The following is a 21,371-nucleotide window of genomic DNA, read 5'->3' on the forward strand; positions in this document are numbered from 1 at the left end:
CTAACAAAAGACAGGGTAACACATCTGTTGTAGCCTACAATGAATAAATAACTTCAACTCATTATCAGTGATGTTGAATGTGTTATGAAGGTTATTAATGACACTGCAACACTCCAAGGTCTGTTTTGACTTGTTTTACAAATGCCTTATGTCTACCCCCTTCAAGTAAATTGTTACCGTTATATTCACAATCACAACTAGTGATTGTTATAGGTCTATTCAGTCTCAACATGTTAAAAAAAATGTGTTACGGTATTTTTAAACAGGTGTCAGTTTCCTTAATAAAACAGATAGAGTAGCAGACCAAATTGTGCTACAGTTGTGCTTATTTGTATGTTCTTCTATAAAAAGTTATTTAAAAAAACGAGAAAAATAAAAAGACTGGATGGAAAACATTTATTTTTATTCAATAGTTGGATACAGTACAATAAAAAAAAAAGTAAATATACTATATTGTTTTAAAAACAATACAAGCTAAGAGGAAATTGGTAAACAGGAAAAACCTAAATTGAGATGCTGAACAGAATAACCATTTACGTGTGCCCTTATCAGTTGCTCTCTTCGTGTTCTATATTTGTCACAGCTATTTCAAGTGCTCAGGATATTTCGCTTTGATGCCATCTATGAAATTCCTCTAACTCCTAGTTACATATCGGAAAATAAATTATTAATCGAAAGGTCTGCATCACGAGCATACCAAACAGTGCTAATGAAACTGGAAACCTATGAGACAGACTACATATTCTGATGAAATGTTATACAAAAAAGGTCTCACAATCAGCACCAATCCACAAATGAGCATTATATATTTAGTTGTGACCTATAACCCTAAGTAAACAGACATATGGAGCAAAATGTATATGTATATATAAACAAATATATATAAAAAAATCAGTCCATGATGTGATCTTATGTTTAATTTTTGTTGAAGGCAAATGCTGAGAGCTTGGCTGAGGTGTCTAAGGGCTTTTTCTTTTTGGCACTGGTCTCGTCTGCCTCACTCTGTCTAGTCTCGTCTGCCTCACTCTGTCCGTTCTTGTCTCCCCTGCGCTCTTCTCCTCGCTTTCGTTTTTTCATATCCGCCGCGTCTCCAGACTGTCCTTTTGCCCGCTCTGTCCAGGTCTGAACAAAAAAGAAGAGAGAAAATCATAATAGTAATAGTCAATATTTCTCTTCACAAGAGTCTTCAATTGGAATTCAATTGCAAACCAAATTCAAATGTGACATTTGTATCATACACAGCTTGACAACAAAGCACACGAACACACACATGGTCCCCAACTCAGCCATGCAGTTTTAAATTGCATCCTGTTATGTGTAATCACTACTGGCAGACGGGGACACTTCTTGTTCAGCAGCCCGGCAGCCTTTTCTCCTTGTGTTTCTCTCTGGGAAGAGACAAAAGGCCTGGGTAGCATCCCAAATGGCACCCTAATTCCCTATATAGTGTAATACTTTTGAACAGAGCGCAGTGTGCACTATATAGGGAATAGGGTGCCATTTGAAACGCAGCCCTAGAAGTAAATGGAGCCGTGATGAGTCATGAAGCGGAGCGCGTGGCGGCGGGCAGGGCCCACTCTCCGCGTTCTCACAACCTCCCACTCCTATTCTTCACACCCGACTCACTGAATAGTAAATACAAGCCTTAAATGTGCCCCCAGTCGCCTGCAGTATATTTACTGGCTAATTTACAACCATACACACCAACACACACCCTTTAGGAATCATTACCATAAGATCAATACACTGTGCCCACTACCCACAGACACACTGGGTTTCCAAGCAACAGGCATATAAAGCCTCCATCTCTCTCTGATCCCCTTTTCCCCTCCTTTAGGCTATGTGGAGTGTCATCCACTCCCTCCGCTGAGTGGCTTGGTGTGTGCAGGGTCACGAGCAGGTCCTCAACACAGGGGAACACAGATACAGATGCAGTGTGTGTTTTTGCAGGTTACTCTATCACAAAGGTAAAAGGCAAGTAATAGTACTATAGAATAGACTGGGGTTTAAAATAGGGCTTGATATGTGCACGGGGGGCGAGGGGAGGTCGGGATGGCTACAGGTGTCCAAGCACCTGCCTAAATATGTCCAACCATGACAGTGACCCTTCAAATTTGATTATATTGAAAACCTGTCTGTCTTTTAGAGAGGAGAGGGCAGGTGTGCAGGTCAGAGTACAAATTGAGCACAAAACTGAGCAAAAGCCAGTCAGATCTACCACAAAATATATCCTAGTGAATTACATTTGAACCAAGACCTCGCATAGTGAGGTCGCAAAACCAAATAAAACTTTATTTGTCACATGCCGAATACAACAGGTTTAGACCTTACTGTGAAATGCTTAGTTTACAAGCCCTTTAACCAACAGTGCAGTTCAAGAAGAGTTAAGAAAATATTTACCAAACAAGCTAAAGTAAAAAATAATAAAAAGTAACAATGAAATGAGGCTATATACAGGGGGTACCGAGACAATGTGCAGGGGTACAGGTTAGTCAAGGTAATTTGTACATGTAGGTAGGGGTGAAGTGACTATGCATAGATAATAAACAGCGAGTAGCAGCAGTGTACAAAACAAATGCAAGGGTCAATGTAAATAGTCCGGTGGCCATTTGATTAATTGTTCAGCAGTCTTATTTATGGCTTGGGGGTGGCTTATAGCTTAGGTCCTGGATGGCAGGAAGCACTACCCTCTGTAGCACCTTACGTCAGATGCAGAGCAGTTGCCATACCAGGCAGTGATGCAACCGGTCAGGATGTTCTCGATGGTGCAGCTGTATAACTTTGAGGATTTGGGGATCCATGCCAATCTTTTCAGTCTCCTCTTCACGATTGTCTTGGTGTGTTTGGACAATGATAGTTTGCTCGTGATGTGGACACAAAGGAGCTTAAAACTCTCGACCCGCTCCACTACAGCCCCGTCGATGATAATAGGTGCCTGTTCGGCCCTCCTTTTCCTGTAGTCCACGACCATTTAGGTATTCGGTTCCAAGCCAGCAGATTGAGGAGCAGTTTGTTTGCAGCATGCAGTGTCTGCCTTCTAGCACTGTTTCATATGCTTTCAACACTTTGGTTACCATTGGAATCCCATTCCATTTGACATATGTCGCAACAGACTAAATATATTGACCAATCTTGTGGAATATATGATGGATACGCCACAGTGAATAGTGTTGTTGTGTATGTGTGTATGTATAAGCCCACACCAACACAGATGGGCATAAGTCTGTATATAGCCTGGGGTTAAGGGAGCGTTAGCCTGGGAATGGTAATTATCACTCATTCCAACGCGTTAATGGAGGGGCTTTATTTAATGGCATGGTCTTTTGGAAAAATATTTAAATTGTATTTGAGGAATCTCAATACTGTACATGCTACAGTAAAAATTTTACTTGTGTTGTACAGGTTTTTATTTTAAATATAACTAGGCACGTCAGTTAAGAACAAATTCTTATTTACAATGAAGGCCTACGCCGACCAAACCCTCCCCTAACCCAGACGACGCTGGGCCAATTGTGCACCGCCCTATGGGACTCCCGATCACGGCCGGTTGTGATACAGAACCATGTCTCGAAACAGGGTCTGTAGTGATGTGCCTTAGACCGCTGCGCCACTAGTGAGCCGGTTAAGCAGCTTCCAGCCTTCTAGCAATGTTTTGGGAATTTCCTTTCAACTTAGACAACCAAGTGAGAGGAGTTCCTTACTAATTAGTGAACTTAATTCAACAATCAAGTACAAGGGTCGAACAAAAACCCGCAGAGACTCGGCCCTCCATGGAATGAGTTTGACACGTGGTGTAGATGAAGGGGCAGAGACAATTGAGACATGGATTGGGTATGTGTGCTATTCAGAGTGAATGGGCAAGACAAAAGATTTAAGTGGCTTTGAACGTGGAATGGTAGTAGGTGCCAGGCGCACCGGAATTAGTATGTCAGGAACTGCAACGCTGCTGGGTTTTTCACGTGCAACAGTTTCCCGTGTGTATCAATAATGGTCACCACCAAAAGGACATCCAGCAAACTTGACATACCAGTGGGCCATTGGAGTCAACATGGGCCAGCCTTCCTGTGGAACGCTTTCGACACCATGTAGAGTCCATGCCCCACGAATTGAGGGCAAAAGTGTGTGTGTGTGGGGGGGAGATGAGAGGAGTCTTCAATAGATACAGGGGGATTTTGGATTAACTGTATGTGTTTGATAAATAAGAAGTATCTAAAGGGGCATTTCTGCCTTGTCACATGGGAATAAGGGGTCTTTCTTGTGGGATAAAGATGCTTCATCACTTTTAGAGTGCGCTTGTTAAGTATTTGGGCAGTAAAAAAAAAGATGGGCTCTATACTCCAGCAATTTCGATTTGAGATCAAATATTGAATATTAAGCACAAAAACAGAATGTCACCAAAGATTTGGGTGTATTTTCATTCATACATTTTCAAGTGTGTTTTGGGTCACAATGAGTCTGGAGGCATTTTCTTGTGCGCGCGCAGAGTAGATGTTACTGAACATTTGATTAGAACCAGGTCATTTGAATACACCACATTAATCAAGTAGATAAATAATCTCTCTCACAGACAAAAGTGTCATAGCACCACGTGTTAATTAAGGAAGCACACACACACAAGGTGTGTAAGGTGTCTTACCAGCCGGTCGTCTGCAGACAGGGTCCTGAAGCGGCCAATGGCCTCCTTGATGACATCCGTCTCCTCCAGATCGGGGTTGTCAGCCAGGATGATCCTCCTATTATCCTCCAGCCACAACTGGAAACCCGACTTGTGCCTGACATACACACCTTACATTAATTGTCGTACACCTACTCTCATTCACTCTGCACCAGTTTCCGTTATGGGCTTAATACACTCTACGCACAAAAGTACCTCGAACTACATAGAGCGCGACGCAAACGGAGCACCATCGCTCCATTTAGAATGGAATGAAGGTGGCCTGTGTGGTTCCAGCGGTTCCAGCCGCTGGACACATGTAAGCCAGAGGGCATTAGTTCAAATCTGGCCCACTCACCCCATATTTTCAACACTCTTCAATATAGCAAAAATAATTCAAGGAGTGCAACTGCCCCACTGATTAATAATGAATAATAAATGGGAAGACCTTTTCCCCCAGTTATAATTTGCATACATCTTCTCCAGGGATTGTGATTTTGAACAGCACTCATTACTCACTTCTTATTCTCAACATTTTCTGCTGGTGAGGCTTGAGGCGGTGCCTCGGTCTGTTTCAGCCTACACACTGCCGGCTCCCGCTCCTCCGCTGCTTTCTTATTGGCTGCTTTGGGAGCGTTCATGTGCAGCAGTGTAGACTGGGTCTGCAGAAGACAACAGCGTGTTTAAGTCACCAGCAGTCCAATGCATTGCACCGTAATGCTTATGTCAACACTGTCAAACATGTAAACGCTGTAATACTCAGATCCATTTATTCAGATTCAGATCCATTTATTCCCACACAACCAAAAGGTTGGTGGTATTTGATCACTCACTCTCCTAACATTTCTTAAGCTTCTATCTGACTATTGTGTTGTACCTTGGTCTTGGGTCTGGGAGCCAGAGGCTTAAGGAAAGGTGTTTTGTTCAGTGTCCCCATGGAGCCGGAGCTGCTCTGCAGAGCAGTGGGCTTCTTGCTGGACGACATCATGCTGTCCAGGACGTTTGTCACCCTGTTCTGACCCACCGCCGAACCAGACCTCCCTAACCCGCTGCTCACCTGAGGTCAAAACCCAAGTATGATGGGTCACATGTTATGTATTTAACACATTCAATAGATACTTTTAAGCAAGAAAATGACACTTCCTTTCTAGTAAGGGGTCTCTCTCGATATTGGTTTAACCCGCCCCAAAAGCACAAGTGACTTACCTTGAAAGGGTTCACACGTCCTTCTTTGGTTACTGTAAGGAAGGAAAGAAGGATAATGTTTAACAACGTGTGATAATGTCACGTATAACAACAGTCATTGCCAAGTATATTCTTGGTGTTAACAAGCGCTTCCCTTAGGTTCTGTCTTAGGCAAGGTTCAGGGCACCCCAAAGGGACTTCCTGGAAGCCCCAACATTTAAACTGAAAAGTGTCTAGATGGGGTGCAACAGACTTGAGTGTGTGTAGCATACAACTATGTGTTTATGTACCCATTGGGAACACTTGATTTTAGATTCATAAGGATGGCAGTGGACCATTGACTAGTGTATCCAGGAGAACAGAATGGCATTCCATGAATGTGTGTGCTCACCAGGTCTGGGAGAAGGTTTCTCAGGTGATGCAGCAGTCCCTTTAGCGAAGGGATTTAGACCTACAGGGTAAAGACAAAGTCAGAGATTTTTATACAACAATGCACATAAACTCTATGTAAACAAGCCTGAAGTTTACTGCCTTAAATAGTGTTTAAAAACGCAATGCAGACCTGCGAACCTTGATATTTTTTTATGACTACCACTTCAGTGCGGCACCACTGGACCCCATGACAGAACATGTGCGACACCCACACTGCTCATTTTTATGCTGATGATACTGTTATTTACTGTTGTGCCTCGTCCCTTACAAAAGTTTTCCAGAACTTGCAGACTGCTATACCTTGTGTCAATTGAAGCTTATCCTCAATACTGACAAAACTAAACTAATGGTGTTTTCTAAATCAAGAAATAGACCTCTGAACCTTTCTCCTATTACTACCTGTCAGGGCAATGAGATTGAGACTGTAACCTCATAAATATATCTTGGCATTTTAATTGATGACGGCCTCTCTTTTAAGTTGCACATTCAACAACTTACAAAAGATTTGAAGCTGAAATTGGGATTTTATTTTAGGAATAAGACCTGTTTTTCTTTTTGAAGCCAGAATGAGGCTAGTAAATCAGCTACATTTCTGCCTTTACTAGACTAAGGGGATATTTTATATATGAATGCTTTCGCTCAGTGTTTGAGATCAATTGACACCCTTTACCATGGCGCTTTGAGATTTATTTTAAACTGCAAAATCCTTACGCACTACTGCACTTTGTATACCAGGGTTGGCTGGCCTTCTCTAGTCACTCGTAGGCTCAGTCACTGGTATACTTTTATTTACAAAGCCATTTTGGGTTTACTACCTTTTTATTTGGGCATTTTTATTGTTCAGAAATGTGGTGGGTACTCTTCGTTCGCTGGACTTTATCCTGCTAGCTGTTCCAAATGTCTGAACTGAATTTGGTAAAAGGGCTTTATGTACTCTGCGCCATCATCTTGGTGTGCCTTGCAAAATACTTTTAAACTGGGAGAACCCGATTGGTATTTTTAAATCACTGATGAATGATCTTGAGACTGATTCCCTGACTTTTCAATGTTTTTAATTAGCTGTTTTATGATTTTGTTATACTCTTGTGAATTCTGTTTTTTTATTAGATTACTTGTAGATTTAAATGTTGTTTGTCTGTAATTTTGTAATGACTTGGTGCTGCCTATCTTGGCTAGGACGCTCTTGAAAAAGAGATTTCAAACCTCAATGAGCTCTTCCTGGTTAAATAAAATAAATAAATAAAAAATCTCACAAATGCACCTTTTTTTTGCCTAATAATGCTGTTGGCCAAACACTGACTCAGTAGAAATGGTAGGCTATAGACTGCTGTGGGTACTTGGTAATTGGCTGCTCTTCAGTAGCTAACTAGAAATATATGTTTAAAATGTACACGTGTGTAATCCTTAGTCCAAAAACAAATAAAATAGCTATTATAGCCAAGACACTGCCTACAATAGCAGCCCATGTGTGGTGTTCAATGTAGGTCTACATTCCATGAGACTTCTGAAAACATTATGCAGGGCTTGATACTGCAGGGTAGAGGTCTGCGATGGACCGATTTCCTCATTCCACCCGCAAGCGCAGCTTTTCATACCGCATTTTACACATATGTGACGCAACTCAAAATGCGTAATAATAACCTAAGAAATAGGTTCAATTACCAGAGATTCTCATATGGCCCATTATATTAGGCTATCGGTATTCCTGGGCTATATCAGCCAATATGCTAGATGTAGTTTAAAGAGAGCAGAGTTGGAGAGACTTACACTTTCTCCTGAGTTACGTTTTAGAGCCTACCTTTAAGTTTAGAATTGGCTCATTTATCCACCCTCATCTCCCATGTAACTATCCCCCGGGTCATTGCTGCAAATGAGAATGTGTTCTCAGTCAACTTACCTGGTAAAATAAGGGGTAAACATTTTTATTATAATAATATTTAGACAAGACAAATATGGGTGATCAATATTTATTTCTTGACAATGTAGTAAACTATAGCCTAAATCATATCTAGGAAGAACATTTCCTTGGAAATAATACTGCCCTGTGCTTCTCCACACACGCATAGGCTATAGCCTACTCTATTTAATTGAGACCACACGTACACCTGATCTCGCACGTGTGGCAACAATTTGAAGCAGCAAGAATGATGAAAGCGAACACTTGCACTTTCTCTTGAGCTACATATAGGAAATAGCCTACCTTTTAGGAGGACAATTTGCATGCAGAGACAAGTAAACGGGCAATCAATCATTTAAAAAATATTTTTATAAATGAAAGGCCGCAATGCTCGCTCACCATGGTAGCCTGTGTGCGCGTTGTGCCTTTTCCTTTCCTCTCATTTTTTGATTATACCTCGACTCACATTGGTTGAGCGGCCTCCACTTCTTTCCATTATCAATATTTATTTAAAGACACTAAAAAAACTATAGTTTAATCATATTTAAGTTAATTTCCTTGGAAAGGTGCTAACTAGGAGAGGAGAGGTGGGATACTGAATTTGAAGCAGCAGATTTCTGAGTGTGTGTGTGAATAATGCGACAAAGATGTGCTTTTAATACAATAGGTAGCCTGACGCGAACAAAGCAGAAAGATGACCGTTTCCAAATAATGTGCAGGACAGTTAAAATATTTGAATCTGAAAGGTGTCTGCGTGACTGCCCGTTCCCACCTTGCAGCAGGAAAAATGCAGACCGCACCGCAATGATCCCTGTTGGGAACCGCAGGTCTCACAGGCATCCGCAGGAATGCAGCCCTGATATAACCTGTTTAGTCACTTGTCCTTCTGACAAGAGGTGACTGAAAATGTTGTATTGTTTGATGCAAGAAACCACATTTTTTATTCCCATACCATTATTATTACAAAGAATCAGACAAAAATGTATGGTACCCTCTGCCGATTGGCTTCTTAGCTTATTCAAGCCTGTCTCAAAATACAACACTGCCCCTTTTAAAAAAGCTCTTTACCTGACTCACTTTTCAAAGAGGTCTAGAAATGTATGCCTACACGTTTTCTGCTCTTGTAGCAAGCAATCACTCCCCCATCGCTGACCGGAAACTTGACATAATAACTTACTAACTAGCAAAGAACATGACCAAATGTGCACACACGGCAACGTCTTTTATCACTCGTGCCTGTCAATGCAATAGAGTCCTCATCCGATGCCTAATCTTTAACAGTCTAACATAACCTTCTGTGAAGGACTGTATTAGCGGGACAACTCTCTTTGCCATGTCTGTTTCCATCCAGGCATCCACCTCAAATGTTTCCTATCAATGCACTCGCGACTACTACCGTTGCGTTCTTGCTTGGTTATAGTTGACCAAACGTTGTACCTAACTACCGTCGTAGTAATGATGCCTTAGCTAAGGAGACAACTAGGAAATAGTGGTTGTGCTTAACACATACAATTTTGGAAAATGTATTTGGCAAACAGTTTGTTCTCCATTTTCCTCACATCGGTGTTGTTAACAGACAAAGTGGTGCACTGCAAACCAGCTTGATGGAGGAAAACAGTACTACGACTACGTGGAGTGAGCGGGAGCTAGAGATTTTTTGTCCTCTGATTGGCTCAGCTTCAACTTCAGACAGTTGAGTCAAAAACCACAATGTGTCAACTAGAAGCCTATTCTTTGCGTATTTTGAGGTAGTTTTTCATACCGTGTACTTTGACCTCAAATTGCATGCAGGTTGGCAGGTCTGCAAATGGAAGAAACTGTGAAGGATGTTGATTGTTTTGACATGCAGGAGATGGGAGAGGAAATGGAGAGGGATTCCCTCGACTTACCTTGTCTTTTGCTCTCTGCTACATCCCCTTCATCCATATGTTCTTCCTGACCCTGCTCTTCATCCACCTCTTCCTCCTGTGCTTGTCTGTGGCTGAGGTGTTGGCGATCTGCACCCATCTCACTGCTGCTCTGGCTGTACCTGGAATAACAAACAGATATTATCATGAATCCCAACATTAGGAATTATCTCCACAGAATTTGATCTCAACTCATACAAATTAGTCTCAGAACAGATTTTTGGTGCTTCATGCAAATTATTAGGGCAGTGTTCAGTTGGGAGAAAACATTTTTAAACAAAGTGAAACTGAGTTTCTATACGAATTTCCCCAATAAGAACAGATGGTCATTTTCCGTTTCGCTACAGTTTGCCCTACTGAACATGACCAGTTGGTCATGCCCAGGTACACACTTAAATGTATTGGTTCCTATGTTCAAACAAGGATACCAACCCTCACACACTGCTAAGCCAGTTTCAACCAACGCATCCCAACATCTTAAAACCAACAATTATTTCGATTTATGATCACTTCTTCTATCAACCATGTTATTTTGTCATTTTCATTGTGACAATCACCAACATATGGTATGTATGTTTTCAAACATACAATAACACAAACCAACACAAATGTACTTACCCAGTGTTCCGTCTGGTATACTGGAGTGGCTCCTCCTCTTCCTCCTCCTGGGGCTCCTCCCCCTGCAGCTGATTGGCCTTCTCCAGGGCCAGATCGCTGAGGCGCTGGGCCAGGGCCATGCGGCGGGACCGCGAGGCGTAGCGGATGGCCAGGGTCACTACGTTCTGGGTCATCAGCTCGGCCAGCTCCACGGAGCGGAACTCCCTCTCCAGCTTACACGACAGCTGCAGATTGAAACACCCAATGTATGGATAACTAATCATAGTAAAATACCTTGGTTAAATTACTGTATTAACTAAGGTAACACATACATTTGGTATGCATTCCAAAATGTTGGTTTTAATTTGGAACCTTTATCACTATGTCTCACATCACACCTGTGTGTAGGACTTATTTTGATGTGAGGACCCAATGCTGAGGAAAAGTATTTTCAATAATCCTTTCCTGTGAATATGCCTGTAATTTTGTGCTGACCCAAACACCCCAAAGTCCCAACAAAATAAATAAAAATTATGTTGCTCTGGAAAGGTTTATGAGATATCCAATGTAAACAATTCCAAATTCTAATCCCAAACTAGGCTGTGGATCTAAGGAGGGTTTCCAGGCTCGGTGGACCCATGAGTTGCTGCTACTGTACTCACGGCAAACATCTTCATGAGCAGCTCCTGCTGTTCTTTCTGGGCTTGGCTCTGGCCTTCCTCGTCAATCTCATAGCCGCTGGACGACAGGAAGCCGTAGTGGTTGTGGAGGAGCACCGAGCGCCAGTACTGCTCCTGGAAGGAGAGAGAGGGACAGAGACAGTGAGTGGGGCTATGTACAGGTACCTACCAAAATAAAGGAAACACTTGAGTAAATGAAGTTTCTGGCGGCTCTTATGGTGTGGGTTGCATTTCCCTGGCATGGTTTAGGTCCACTCAACCCCTTAAGTGGGCAAGGTAAACACCAATAAATACACATTCTGAGTGATCAACTTCAACCTATGGTGAATCATTTTTATCCTGATTGGAGTGGTCTCTTCCAGGATGACAAAGCCCCCATCCACAGGGTAAGGAATGGTTTGATGAGCACGAAAACAATGTAAACAATATGCCTTGGCCATCTCAGTAACCAGATCTCACCCCAATAGAACACTTATGGGAGATTCTGGAGTGGCGCCTGAGACAGCGTTTTCCACCACCATCAACAACACACAATATGATAGAATTTCACAAGTAAGAATGGTGTCGCATCCCTCCAATAGAGTTCCAGACACTTGTAGAATCTATACCAAGGCGCATTGAACTAGTTCTGGTGGCCCAACACCCAATAAGACACTACGTTGGCATTTCCTTTATTTTGTTACCCACATGTGTATGTATACAGGGTCATATATCAAAGAGATATTCAAGGACATTTCTGTTGAAAGGCTATTTGCAGGTTCTAAATAGCTGCAATGGTAGCTCAAGCAACCCAATAGATCAACTATAAAGCTCTAGGTAGGCAGTGTCTCTCCAAAGGCTGAGCTGACTGGAATAGCATAGCATAGCATGGACTGTATATGTTGGCCTTTACTGACCTCCATCGGGCCCTTAGCCTTACTGACCTCCATCTGGCCCTTCTCTGTGGTGGTCTGACAGAGGGGTAGCTTGAAGGGAAGGACGGCCACAGCAGGCCTGGGCAACGTGGGGGGATACCGGGACCCTTTACATGGGATACACCTGGAGGAAAGAAGATGAAGAGATGGATTAATTATAGTATTTACACAACCTCTTAATTTTCTATTACCGGGTCTTTAAGGGCCAGAGTCCTGCTGTTTTTCATTCTCTCTCCATCTCATCAGGGCAATCAGTGACATACCTTTATTAATTAGCTACCAGGTAGAAAAGAAAACAATGTGTCCTAGGGTGGTCTACCAGTCTAAGGTGCTGCCCCTGGCACACGTACAATTACTAGTCAAGTTTGGACACACCTACTCATTCAAGGGTTTTTCTTTATTTGTATTGTTTTCTACATTGTAGAATAATAGTGAAGACATCAAAACTATAAAACACATATGGGATTACGTAGTAACCAAAAATGTGCTAAACAAATCAAAATATATATACTTCAAAGTAGCCACCCTTTGCCTTAATGACAGCTTTGCACTCTTGGCATTGTCTCAACCAGCTGCATGAGGTAGTCACCTGGAATGCATTTCAATTAACAGGTGTGTCTTGTTAAAAGTTTATTTGTGGAATGTCTTTCCTTATTAATGCCTTTGAGCCAATCAGTTGTGCTGTCACAAGTTAGGGGTGGTATACAGAAGATACCCCTATTTGGTAAAAGACCAATTCCATATTATATAGCAAGAACAGCTCAAATATGCAAAGAGAAACAACCACTTTACCTGAGCTGCTGGGGGTTCTCATGCACTCCCACCACCCAGTAGTGGTCTGACTTGCCCTTGCAGTTATCTCTGGTGTTACACACAGGTGTCCACATGTTTCCCAAGGAGCGGTTTAGCAGGCGCACCACACCCTCAGAGTCAATGAAGCATGGGGTTCCTGGAAAACAAGTGATGAATAAGTGATGTGCAAGAGATTGTTAGAATGAAGATGGCTCTGTACACTGATGGTTAAGGTCTGGGGAGAGCAGGCTGATCCTAGATCTGTGCCTAGGGCTGTTGCGGTGATTGTATTACCGCCACACCGGCAGTCATAGACATGTTTCGTCTTTGGTAATACCAAACTTGCAAACGACTCAGTTCAACAGCAGGTTGAAACGGAGTGTAGAACATGGTCATTGTAGATGTTTCAAAGCCTAACACAATGAAATGGACAGCTTTCTAAGGTGATGATTAATTCAAAATACCCATATGCATATTAGAGCTTACAGTATGCATACACATAGGCTTATGAGCCCAAGCCCGAAAAAATTATCTGAATTAAAATTATGGTTGAGCTGTTATACAGTACATAGACTACCGCATATTATGCATGGTAGAAAAACAAAACGAAACTGATTTATGATGTCTATGATAGATAATTGGTATAGCCTTTGATGGTTGACTGTATTATTATGCATACTGGATGGACTGGTTACCTTATGCTACGTTCCAAAATGTCTATCCATGACTCTGGGAGAGAACGTTTAGCCCTAGGCCATGCTGTTGGTTCAGGGTTGGAGAGCCCATGGCATACAGAGTTTGGGCAAAACGTCACCTGTCGCACAGCGAGAGCATGCTCCTCAAAAAGTGGTTGATGAGTGGAGTGAAATAAGTGTTCTTCTATTTCTTAGCTGCTCATATTAATTTGATGATCCTCTATAAAACCGAAGTAACCTACCAATCATTAAAAAAACGGACGCAAAAATACAAAATATGCATGTGTGAATAGCTGCATGCATGAACCAGACATATACATTCTGGCTATATTCAAAGCCTACATTAGACCAGTCATCACAACGTCAGCCACCTACCATATTTTGCCGACCCAACGGAAAGTAGAAAACTTACTTGCATGACTTCTATAAACTGCATTGCTGACCATCATATAGGCTACACGCGTGCTCTCAACACAGTTACTGTAGGCAATCTCCATGTCACATTCACAAATCTCCAAACTATCTTCGTGGAACTGGCAGAGGCTCAAAATGTAAGCTGCAGCTACTCGCTGTTAACAAAATGGCTGGTACTTTGTGTCCAGACACGCTTGAGGAAATAGACATTTGAAACATCATGGGAAAATAATAAAAAGGAGGGCACAGGCTTGACTCACCAGATTCCCCGGGACTTGATCAACCGCGGTGCTATCCATGGTGCTATATCTCCGCTACTAGGCCTATTTGCTTGTCGGTTTGTTAAGCGGAGAATCGGATATGTTCCCCGTGACAAAGTCACCACATTAAGCAGTAAAAACAGCCACAACCTTCCGAATTCCCCGATAGCCAGGTGCAAGGGGAGAGAAAAGGTCTGACTTCTTTCAGCCAAAGGTAAGCTAAAACAAATGTAATTTTCAATAGGCTGTAGGCTAATAACCTCATAATATTGTAGGTCTACGTTTAAACTAGGCTACATCAACAAATTATGTGTTGACTTTGACAGAACTTTGAGTTGATTAAATTGTGACAAATACAACAAGAAACCATAAACCAGATTCCTGTCCATATTTCTCCATTTACAGTGGTGTAATTATGTCCGATTTTCTTTGCTGGTATTCTTTGCTTTTAAAAGCATTTCTGGTTTGAACAGGAATACCGGGATATTGTTGTAATTTTCTCGGGAAGGAAAATGTGTAGACTTCTGGGAAAATATTAAGCCCTAATCCTTACCTTAACCATCAGTGTGGAAAACGCCAAACTGATCTTAGGTCAATGTACAGAGTCAACTTCATTCTACAATCTTTTGCACATCACTTTTCAAAGAGTTTCCCGTTTGGTGTCTACTGAACACAGCCCAACAGCAGCTAGCATTTGAGAGGAGGTGTGGCCGGACTCACCCTCGGCTGTGAAGCCTAACCATGAAAGGTGAGATTTGCGGGAGAGGGGGAGGGGCTCCCCGTGGATGACCTGCCGCCTCTTCTGTCCAAACTGCAGCAGCTGGACCCCTAGGGCCTGTTCTCCATCAAACCCTGTGCCTGAGGACAGACAAACACAATAGCGGTTAGATACGCCTTCTAGAGCTATATTGCCCATCATACAGTCATTATGCTTCTAAGAGGATTGGGACGCTGTTTAGCATCTGATGCTTGTTTTCTCTGTGCATTAGTATGTGTGTAGGTCCGTCTGTGTGTGACAGCACACATGCACACGTGTCCTACCTCGGTGGTAGACAACGAGCAGTTGCTCCCCATGCCCAGCAATGCAGACCACGGGTCCAGGCAGGCTGAACAGCTCCCTCTGCACCCCTCCGATGGAGAAGAGGCGCAGCATGAGGGCACTGGTGGCAGCCGCCACCCAGCCCTGGCCCAGGCATAGGGCCTGCACATCCTCCCCCTTGGGCAGATCCACCATCCACTCCTTGTTGGTGTCCCACGATGAGAAGTGAAGGCACTGGAGCTTACTGTGGAGGGGAAGAAGGGAGGGGAGATACAGTGAAGCGGCTTAGGTTCCGTTTGAAAAAAAATGGGTAATCAATTTCAGTGTCTTCGCTAGATTGTGGTGCCAATACGAAGGGGTCTTTCACGAGAGACTTGGGAATATCGAAATTGATTTCCCTTTTTAGTCCTTCAAGATGCAAAGTTGGTCGAGAACCAGTTTGGCTAATAAAACTCAGACAAGGCTTTTGTGGGAAAATATCCCCAGAAACATGAATAGCTAATATCTAAATGTCCCAGTTAAGGCCATTAAAAACTTCACGCAAACAGAATGTCGTATGCAGTCCGTTCTAAAAGCCACACAAAAGTATGTGGAAATACATGTGAAAAAGATGATCTGTCTGTTTGAAGTGTGTAGCGGCCTATAGATATGTGGTCTACCTGGCGAGCTCGTCGGTGCCGGGGCAGGCAAGCAGCACGGCCTCCTGGGAGAGGTCTGCCACGGTGTGGCCCAGGGAGTTGGTGAGGTGCATTGCATGGTGCACGGCTGTGTCGTGGAACTCCACATCAATGGCGTTGTCCTGGTCGTCATTGTAGCCGCGCACAATTCCCACAGAGTTCCACATCTGACCGAAGGGAGTACAGAATAAATTATCTTTGTGGATAACTCACTTAGACTGTTTTTGAGGTCTCTAGAAAATTCATGAAACTTATTATTTCCTATATTTATACAAAACCATCAACTTTAAAAATAATATAACCTGGAACATCATTAATATAAACCTTTCAGGCAAGAGTAAAGTCTGAGTTGTGTGGGCTGGCTCTCACCATGAAGCGGTGCATGAGGTGTGCCGGGGTGGAGCCTGGCTGGAAAGCCTTCTGTGGTGGGGTGGGCATTGGCCCGTCATAGACGGGCCGGAGGGGAGCAGCCACGGCAGCGGGGGGTACTACGGCGCTGCCCGCGTCATCGTCATCAACAAACTTATCCAGCCCCTGTTTGAGCGAGCCTGTGTCTGTGGTAAATGGGAACACATGCAATACAGGTCAGTGATGCTCAAATGTTTAAGTGATCCCAGTCTTGAATTAGGATGACAAGGAAAGAGAAATTAATGTACTTGTTAATAAGATTCAAGACTACTTTAGTAAAATTGATGTGATGTATTGTTTCTCAGTGACATTCCCACAATTAAAGCTGGAATCCTTAATGGTGAAACTGCCACGTCCGTTTAGGATATTACAACAACAAAAAATAAGTTAATGCAAACAACAAACACCTTTCCTTCACCCTAAGACATCATTGGACTGCATTAGAACAGAATATGTACTGCAATATTATTTCCCTGCTGCTCAACTCCGTTTTGTCAACAAAAGGGCTGGGAGCGAACAGTGGTAACATTTCCACTAATGCGGATTCCACCTTTAAATTCTATGGCAAAGCCCTCATGGGATAGTTTCAATGTCACATGCACAAGTACAGTGAATCTGCCTTTCTTGCCAACTCAAAACCCAACAATGAAATAACAATGTATTACTAGAAAAAAAACATAAGAAATATGAAATACATAAAGTAAGTAAGAGCACTATATACAGGAAATATTTAAATTCAGTTCCAATACCATATTTGCATGTGCGGTGATACTGGACTGATGAGGTAGATATGTATAGGGTTAAGGGGACTAGGCAAAAGGATATAAAATAAACAGATTAGCAGCAGCTTGCATGTGAGCGGGTGTGCGAAAGTGTAGAGCCAGTATAAATGTGCATATTATGTGTGAGTGAGCAAATGATGGAGTGACTGTGTGTGTTGGATTGACAGTGTGTGTGAAAGTGTAGGGACATGTGAGTGTGAATAGAGACAAGAGAATAGAGTGCAAATATTGAAATAAAAGGTCAATGAAGATACGAAGTAAACTCTGTATGTGTAGCTATTTTGTTAACTATTTATCAGTCATATTGCTTGGGAATAGAAGCTGTTCAACAGCTTCAACAGAGGGTTCTTATAACTCTATTGTGTCTGTGTGAACTGAAAGCGGACCTCGGAGATTTATGATGTCTTTGGGTGATACCACATTCCAGAGCATGAGTTAAAACTTGTTGGGGATAGGGGGCAGTACTTTCACTTTAGATGAATTGTGTGCCCATAGTGAACTGCATCCTACTCTGTCCTAGATTGCTAATATATGCATATTATTATTACTATTGGATAGAAAATACTCTGAAGTTTCTAAAACTGTTTGAATTTATGTCTGAGTATAACAGAACTCATAGGCCAGGCAATCTTCCAAACAGGAAGTGAAATTCTGAATGTGGGTCAAATTTGACGTCATCGCCCCTTCCCTTCCAAATAAGATATGGATCTGCCTTCCACTGGATGTCCTCATTCAGTAGAACGTGGAATGGAGCCTCTGGTGTGAACTTTGACCGAATGGGAGGGGAATGAATCACTGTCCAGGCAGAATACAATTTCCCTGTGGCGCATGTCTGTTGATGTCACCATCATTCCATTTGGCTGCAGATGAAAAAGTATGATCCGGTTGGAACGTTATTGGATATATATGAAAATAACATCCTGAAGATGGATTCTCTACTTAGTTTGACCAGTTTATTCGACCTGGAATATATCTTTTTGAAGTTTTCGTCCGAGTTTGCCTGGACCAGCGTCAGCTTTTGGGCACGTGAGCTGAAAAAGCTAGCAAATGCAGCTAATTGGACACTAGTATTGGACATTATGGAACAAAACAACGATTTATTGTGGAACTAGGACTCCTTTTATCAGAATGCAGTGCAAGATCATCAAATATGTAAGGGAATATTTATGATGTAATTTCGTATTTCTTTTGACTCCAACATGGCGGAGAAATATATTTACGTCTGAGCGCCGTCTCAGATTATTGCATGGTAGGCTTTTTTCGTAACGTTTTTAAAAAAATCTGACACAGCGGTTGCATTAAGAACCAGTGTATCTTTAATTATATGTAGAACATGTATCTTTCGTCAAAGTTTATGATGAGTATTTCTGATCTGGCGAAGCTACCTATAATTCCTCTGGATATTTTGGAGGCATTTCTGAACATGGCGTCAATGTAAACCGAGATTTGTGGATATAAATATGCATATTATCGAACAAAACATGAATGTATTGTGTACCGTAATTGCTGGACTATTAAGCGCACCTGAATATAAACCGCACCCACTGAATTATTAAAGAATAAGTATTTTGTACATAAATAAGCCGCACATGTCTATAAGCCGCAGGTGCCTACCGGTACATTGAAACAAATGAACTTTACACAGCCTTTAAACGAAACACGGCTTGTAACAAAAATAAATAGGCTTTAACGAAACACGGCTTGTAACAAAAATTAAAACAGTAGCCTACCAAGAAAGTCATCGGTCATCAGTAATCTTCCTCCTCCTGTGCACTGAAACCACTGAAGTCATCTCCTTCGGTGTCGGAGTTGAATAGCCTCAGAATTGCTTCATCCGATGTTGGATCGTTTTGATTGTCGCTCTCGTCACTTTCATCCGGAGGGAAATACCCCGCTGAGCTCATGCTGCCCCTTCAACACGCAGCAGTCCAGCCTTTCGAAACCCGTTGATGATAGTGGATTTTTTGACAATGCTCCACGCTGTCAGGACCCACTGGCAGACTTGACCATAAGATGCTCTTCACCTGCGTTTTAGTGAAGGATTTCTCCCCACTTGTCATCCAAGCCTCCCACTGAACAAGGAGCGCCACCTTAAATGCACGATTTACACTGATGTCGAGTGGCTGCAAATACTTTGGGCCATCTGCTTTTCTTCCCTCTGAAAGCTTTTGTTGTCTTTCTGCACTGAGTCAGTTCCTCACGCTGCTGTTTCCAACGTCTTATCATCGACTCATTAAGGCCAAGCTCCCATGCAGCAGCTCTATTTCCTTTTCCAACAGCCAGACTTATCGCCTTCAACTTGAAAGCTGCACCATATGCATTTCTCCGTGTCTTTGCCATGATTTACATTTACATTTAAGTCATTTAGCAGACGCTCTTATCCAGAGCGACTTACAAATTGGTGCGTTCACCTTAAGACATCCAGTGGAACAGCCACTTTACAATAGTGCATCTAAATCTTTTAAGGGGGGGGTGAGAAGGATTACTTTATCCTATCCTAGGTATTCCTGAAAGAGGTGGGGTTTCAGGTGTCTCCGGAAGGTGGTGATTGACTCCGCTGTCCTGGCGTCGTGAGGGAGTTTGTTCCACCATTGGGGGGCCAGAGCAGCGAACAGTTTTGACTGGGCTGCGCGGGAACTGTACTTCCTCAGTGGTAGGGAGGCGAGCAGGCCAGAGGTGGATGAACGCAGTGCCCTTGTTTGGGTGTAGGGCCTGATCAGAGCCTGGAGGTACTGAGGTGCCGTTCCCCTCACAGCTCCGTAGGCAAGCACCATGGTCTTGTAATGATGAGGGTGACAAATTACTACCGTAATCAGAATGATGGGGAGTTTGAGCGCGCTCGATTTACGTCACATTATGTGACGGTGCTCAGTTTTTTGGCGGCATGAATCTTGTGAAAGCGGGAAAAATCCATAAATTAGCCGCGTCATTGTATAAACCACGAGGTTCAAAGTGTGGGAATAAAGTAGCGGCTTATAGTCCGGAAATTACGGTAACATGTCATATGAGTGTCATCTGATGAAGATTATCAAAAGGTTAGTGATTCATTTTATCTCTAATTGAGCTTTTGTGACTATCTTTGGCTGGAAAAAATGGCTGTGTTTTTCTTTTGGTGGTGGTCTAACATGAATATATGTTGTGTTTTCGCTGTAAAACATTTTAAAAATCGGACATGATGGGTAGATTGATGGGGAACACCTTGCCATAACAGGTTTTTAATGTTTCTGTTCTATATGGTACCAGGGAGAGTTGGCTCAGGGCCAGACTCTGGTTTCTACACAATGAGAAAAAAAATTAAGACAGATACGGTTGAATTATAAGCATCTTTCATACAAATCTTAACCTTGTGACCCATTCCATACATCTGTTGTTCGTCGTGTAGACTGAAGGGGGTGTATCTTTGCTATAAAAATACCTTTGTCTTGGGGCTCTTAACGAATCATCATTCGTCGACCTGCCATCACTCAATCGATTATTAATAAGTGAATAAAGATTTAGTTGAAATATGACTGACTTGTGATATGTTTGTCTCTCCTCATTTGATAGTAAAGTAATTAACCACCACAGAGAGGCACTGTGTCTCACTTTTTATTGATCTCTAAGACTTTTGATACAGTTGATCACGCTATACTGAGGCAGATTGTCAAGCATAGGTCTTTCTGAGCATGCAGTTGCATGGTTTGCTAACTATCTGTCTGATAGTGCACTCAATTTGATGGGCTTATCTCTGTTAAATTGTCTGTCTAATGCTGTGCCCCTGGGCTTTGTACTTGGTCCTCTCTTATTCACTATTTATATAAATCATTTAGACAAATTGGCAAAATACGCAACCTTCCTTTTATGCTGATGATACTGTTATTTATTGTTGTGCCTCGTCTCTCACAAAAGCTTTTCAGAACTTGCAAACTGCTTTTTGTACTGTTCAACATACCTTGTGTCAATTGAAGCTTATCCTCAAAAAGCGAAATGGTGTTTTCTAAAGCAAGAAAAATACCTTTCACCTATTACTACCGGTCAGGGCAATGAGATTGAGGCTGT

At 42.4% G+C, this 21,371-nt stretch overlaps 1 protein-coding gene across 5 annotated transcripts in view; it reads right to left on the minus strand.

Moving 5' to 3' along the window:
* Window positions 1-382: 382 nt before the first annotated feature.
* The window catches only part of wdhd1 (WD repeat and HMG-box DNA binding protein 1), a 43,105-nt gene continuing 22,116 nt past the window's right edge, over window positions 383-21,371 (minus strand). For 3 of the 5 annotated variants that reach the window (XM_029687461.2, XM_029687459.2, XM_029687460.2), the window contains exons 12-26: window positions 16,513-16,697; window positions 16,126-16,310; window positions 15,469-15,710; window positions 15,148-15,285; window positions 13,059-13,215; window positions 12,249-12,390; window positions 11,335-11,466; window positions 10,694-10,917; window positions 10,058-10,197; window positions 6,231-6,290; window positions 5,861-5,892; window positions 5,532-5,711; window positions 5,174-5,316; window positions 4,637-4,772; window positions 383-1,122 (exon numbers count right to left, since the gene is read on the minus strand). In XM_029687461.2, the coding sequence (XP_029543321.2) occupies window positions 916-1,122; window positions 4,637-4,772; window positions 5,174-5,316; window positions 5,532-5,711; window positions 5,861-5,892; window positions 6,231-6,290; window positions 10,058-10,197; window positions 10,694-10,917; window positions 11,335-11,466; window positions 12,249-12,390; window positions 13,059-13,215; window positions 15,148-15,285; window positions 15,469-15,710; window positions 16,126-16,310; window positions 16,513-16,697 (2,303 nt within the window). In that variant the 3' untranslated portion in view covers window positions 383-915. The remainder of the gene's footprint in view (window positions 1,123-4,636; window positions 4,773-5,173; window positions 5,317-5,531; window positions 5,712-5,860; window positions 5,893-6,230; window positions 6,291-10,057; window positions 10,198-10,693; window positions 10,918-11,334; window positions 11,467-12,248; window positions 12,391-13,058; window positions 13,216-15,147; window positions 15,286-15,468; window positions 15,711-16,125; window positions 16,311-16,512; window positions 16,698-21,371) is intronic. The other 2 variants (XM_065004124.1, XM_029687462.2) reach the window with 1 other exon arrangement.

This window comes from Oncorhynchus nerka, linkage group LG18, assembly GCF_034236695.1.
Source record: "Oncorhynchus nerka isolate Pitt River linkage group LG18, Oner_Uvic_2.0, whole genome shotgun sequence".
NCBI classification, from domain to species: Eukaryota; Metazoa; Chordata; class Actinopteri; order Salmoniformes; family Salmonidae; genus Oncorhynchus; species Oncorhynchus nerka.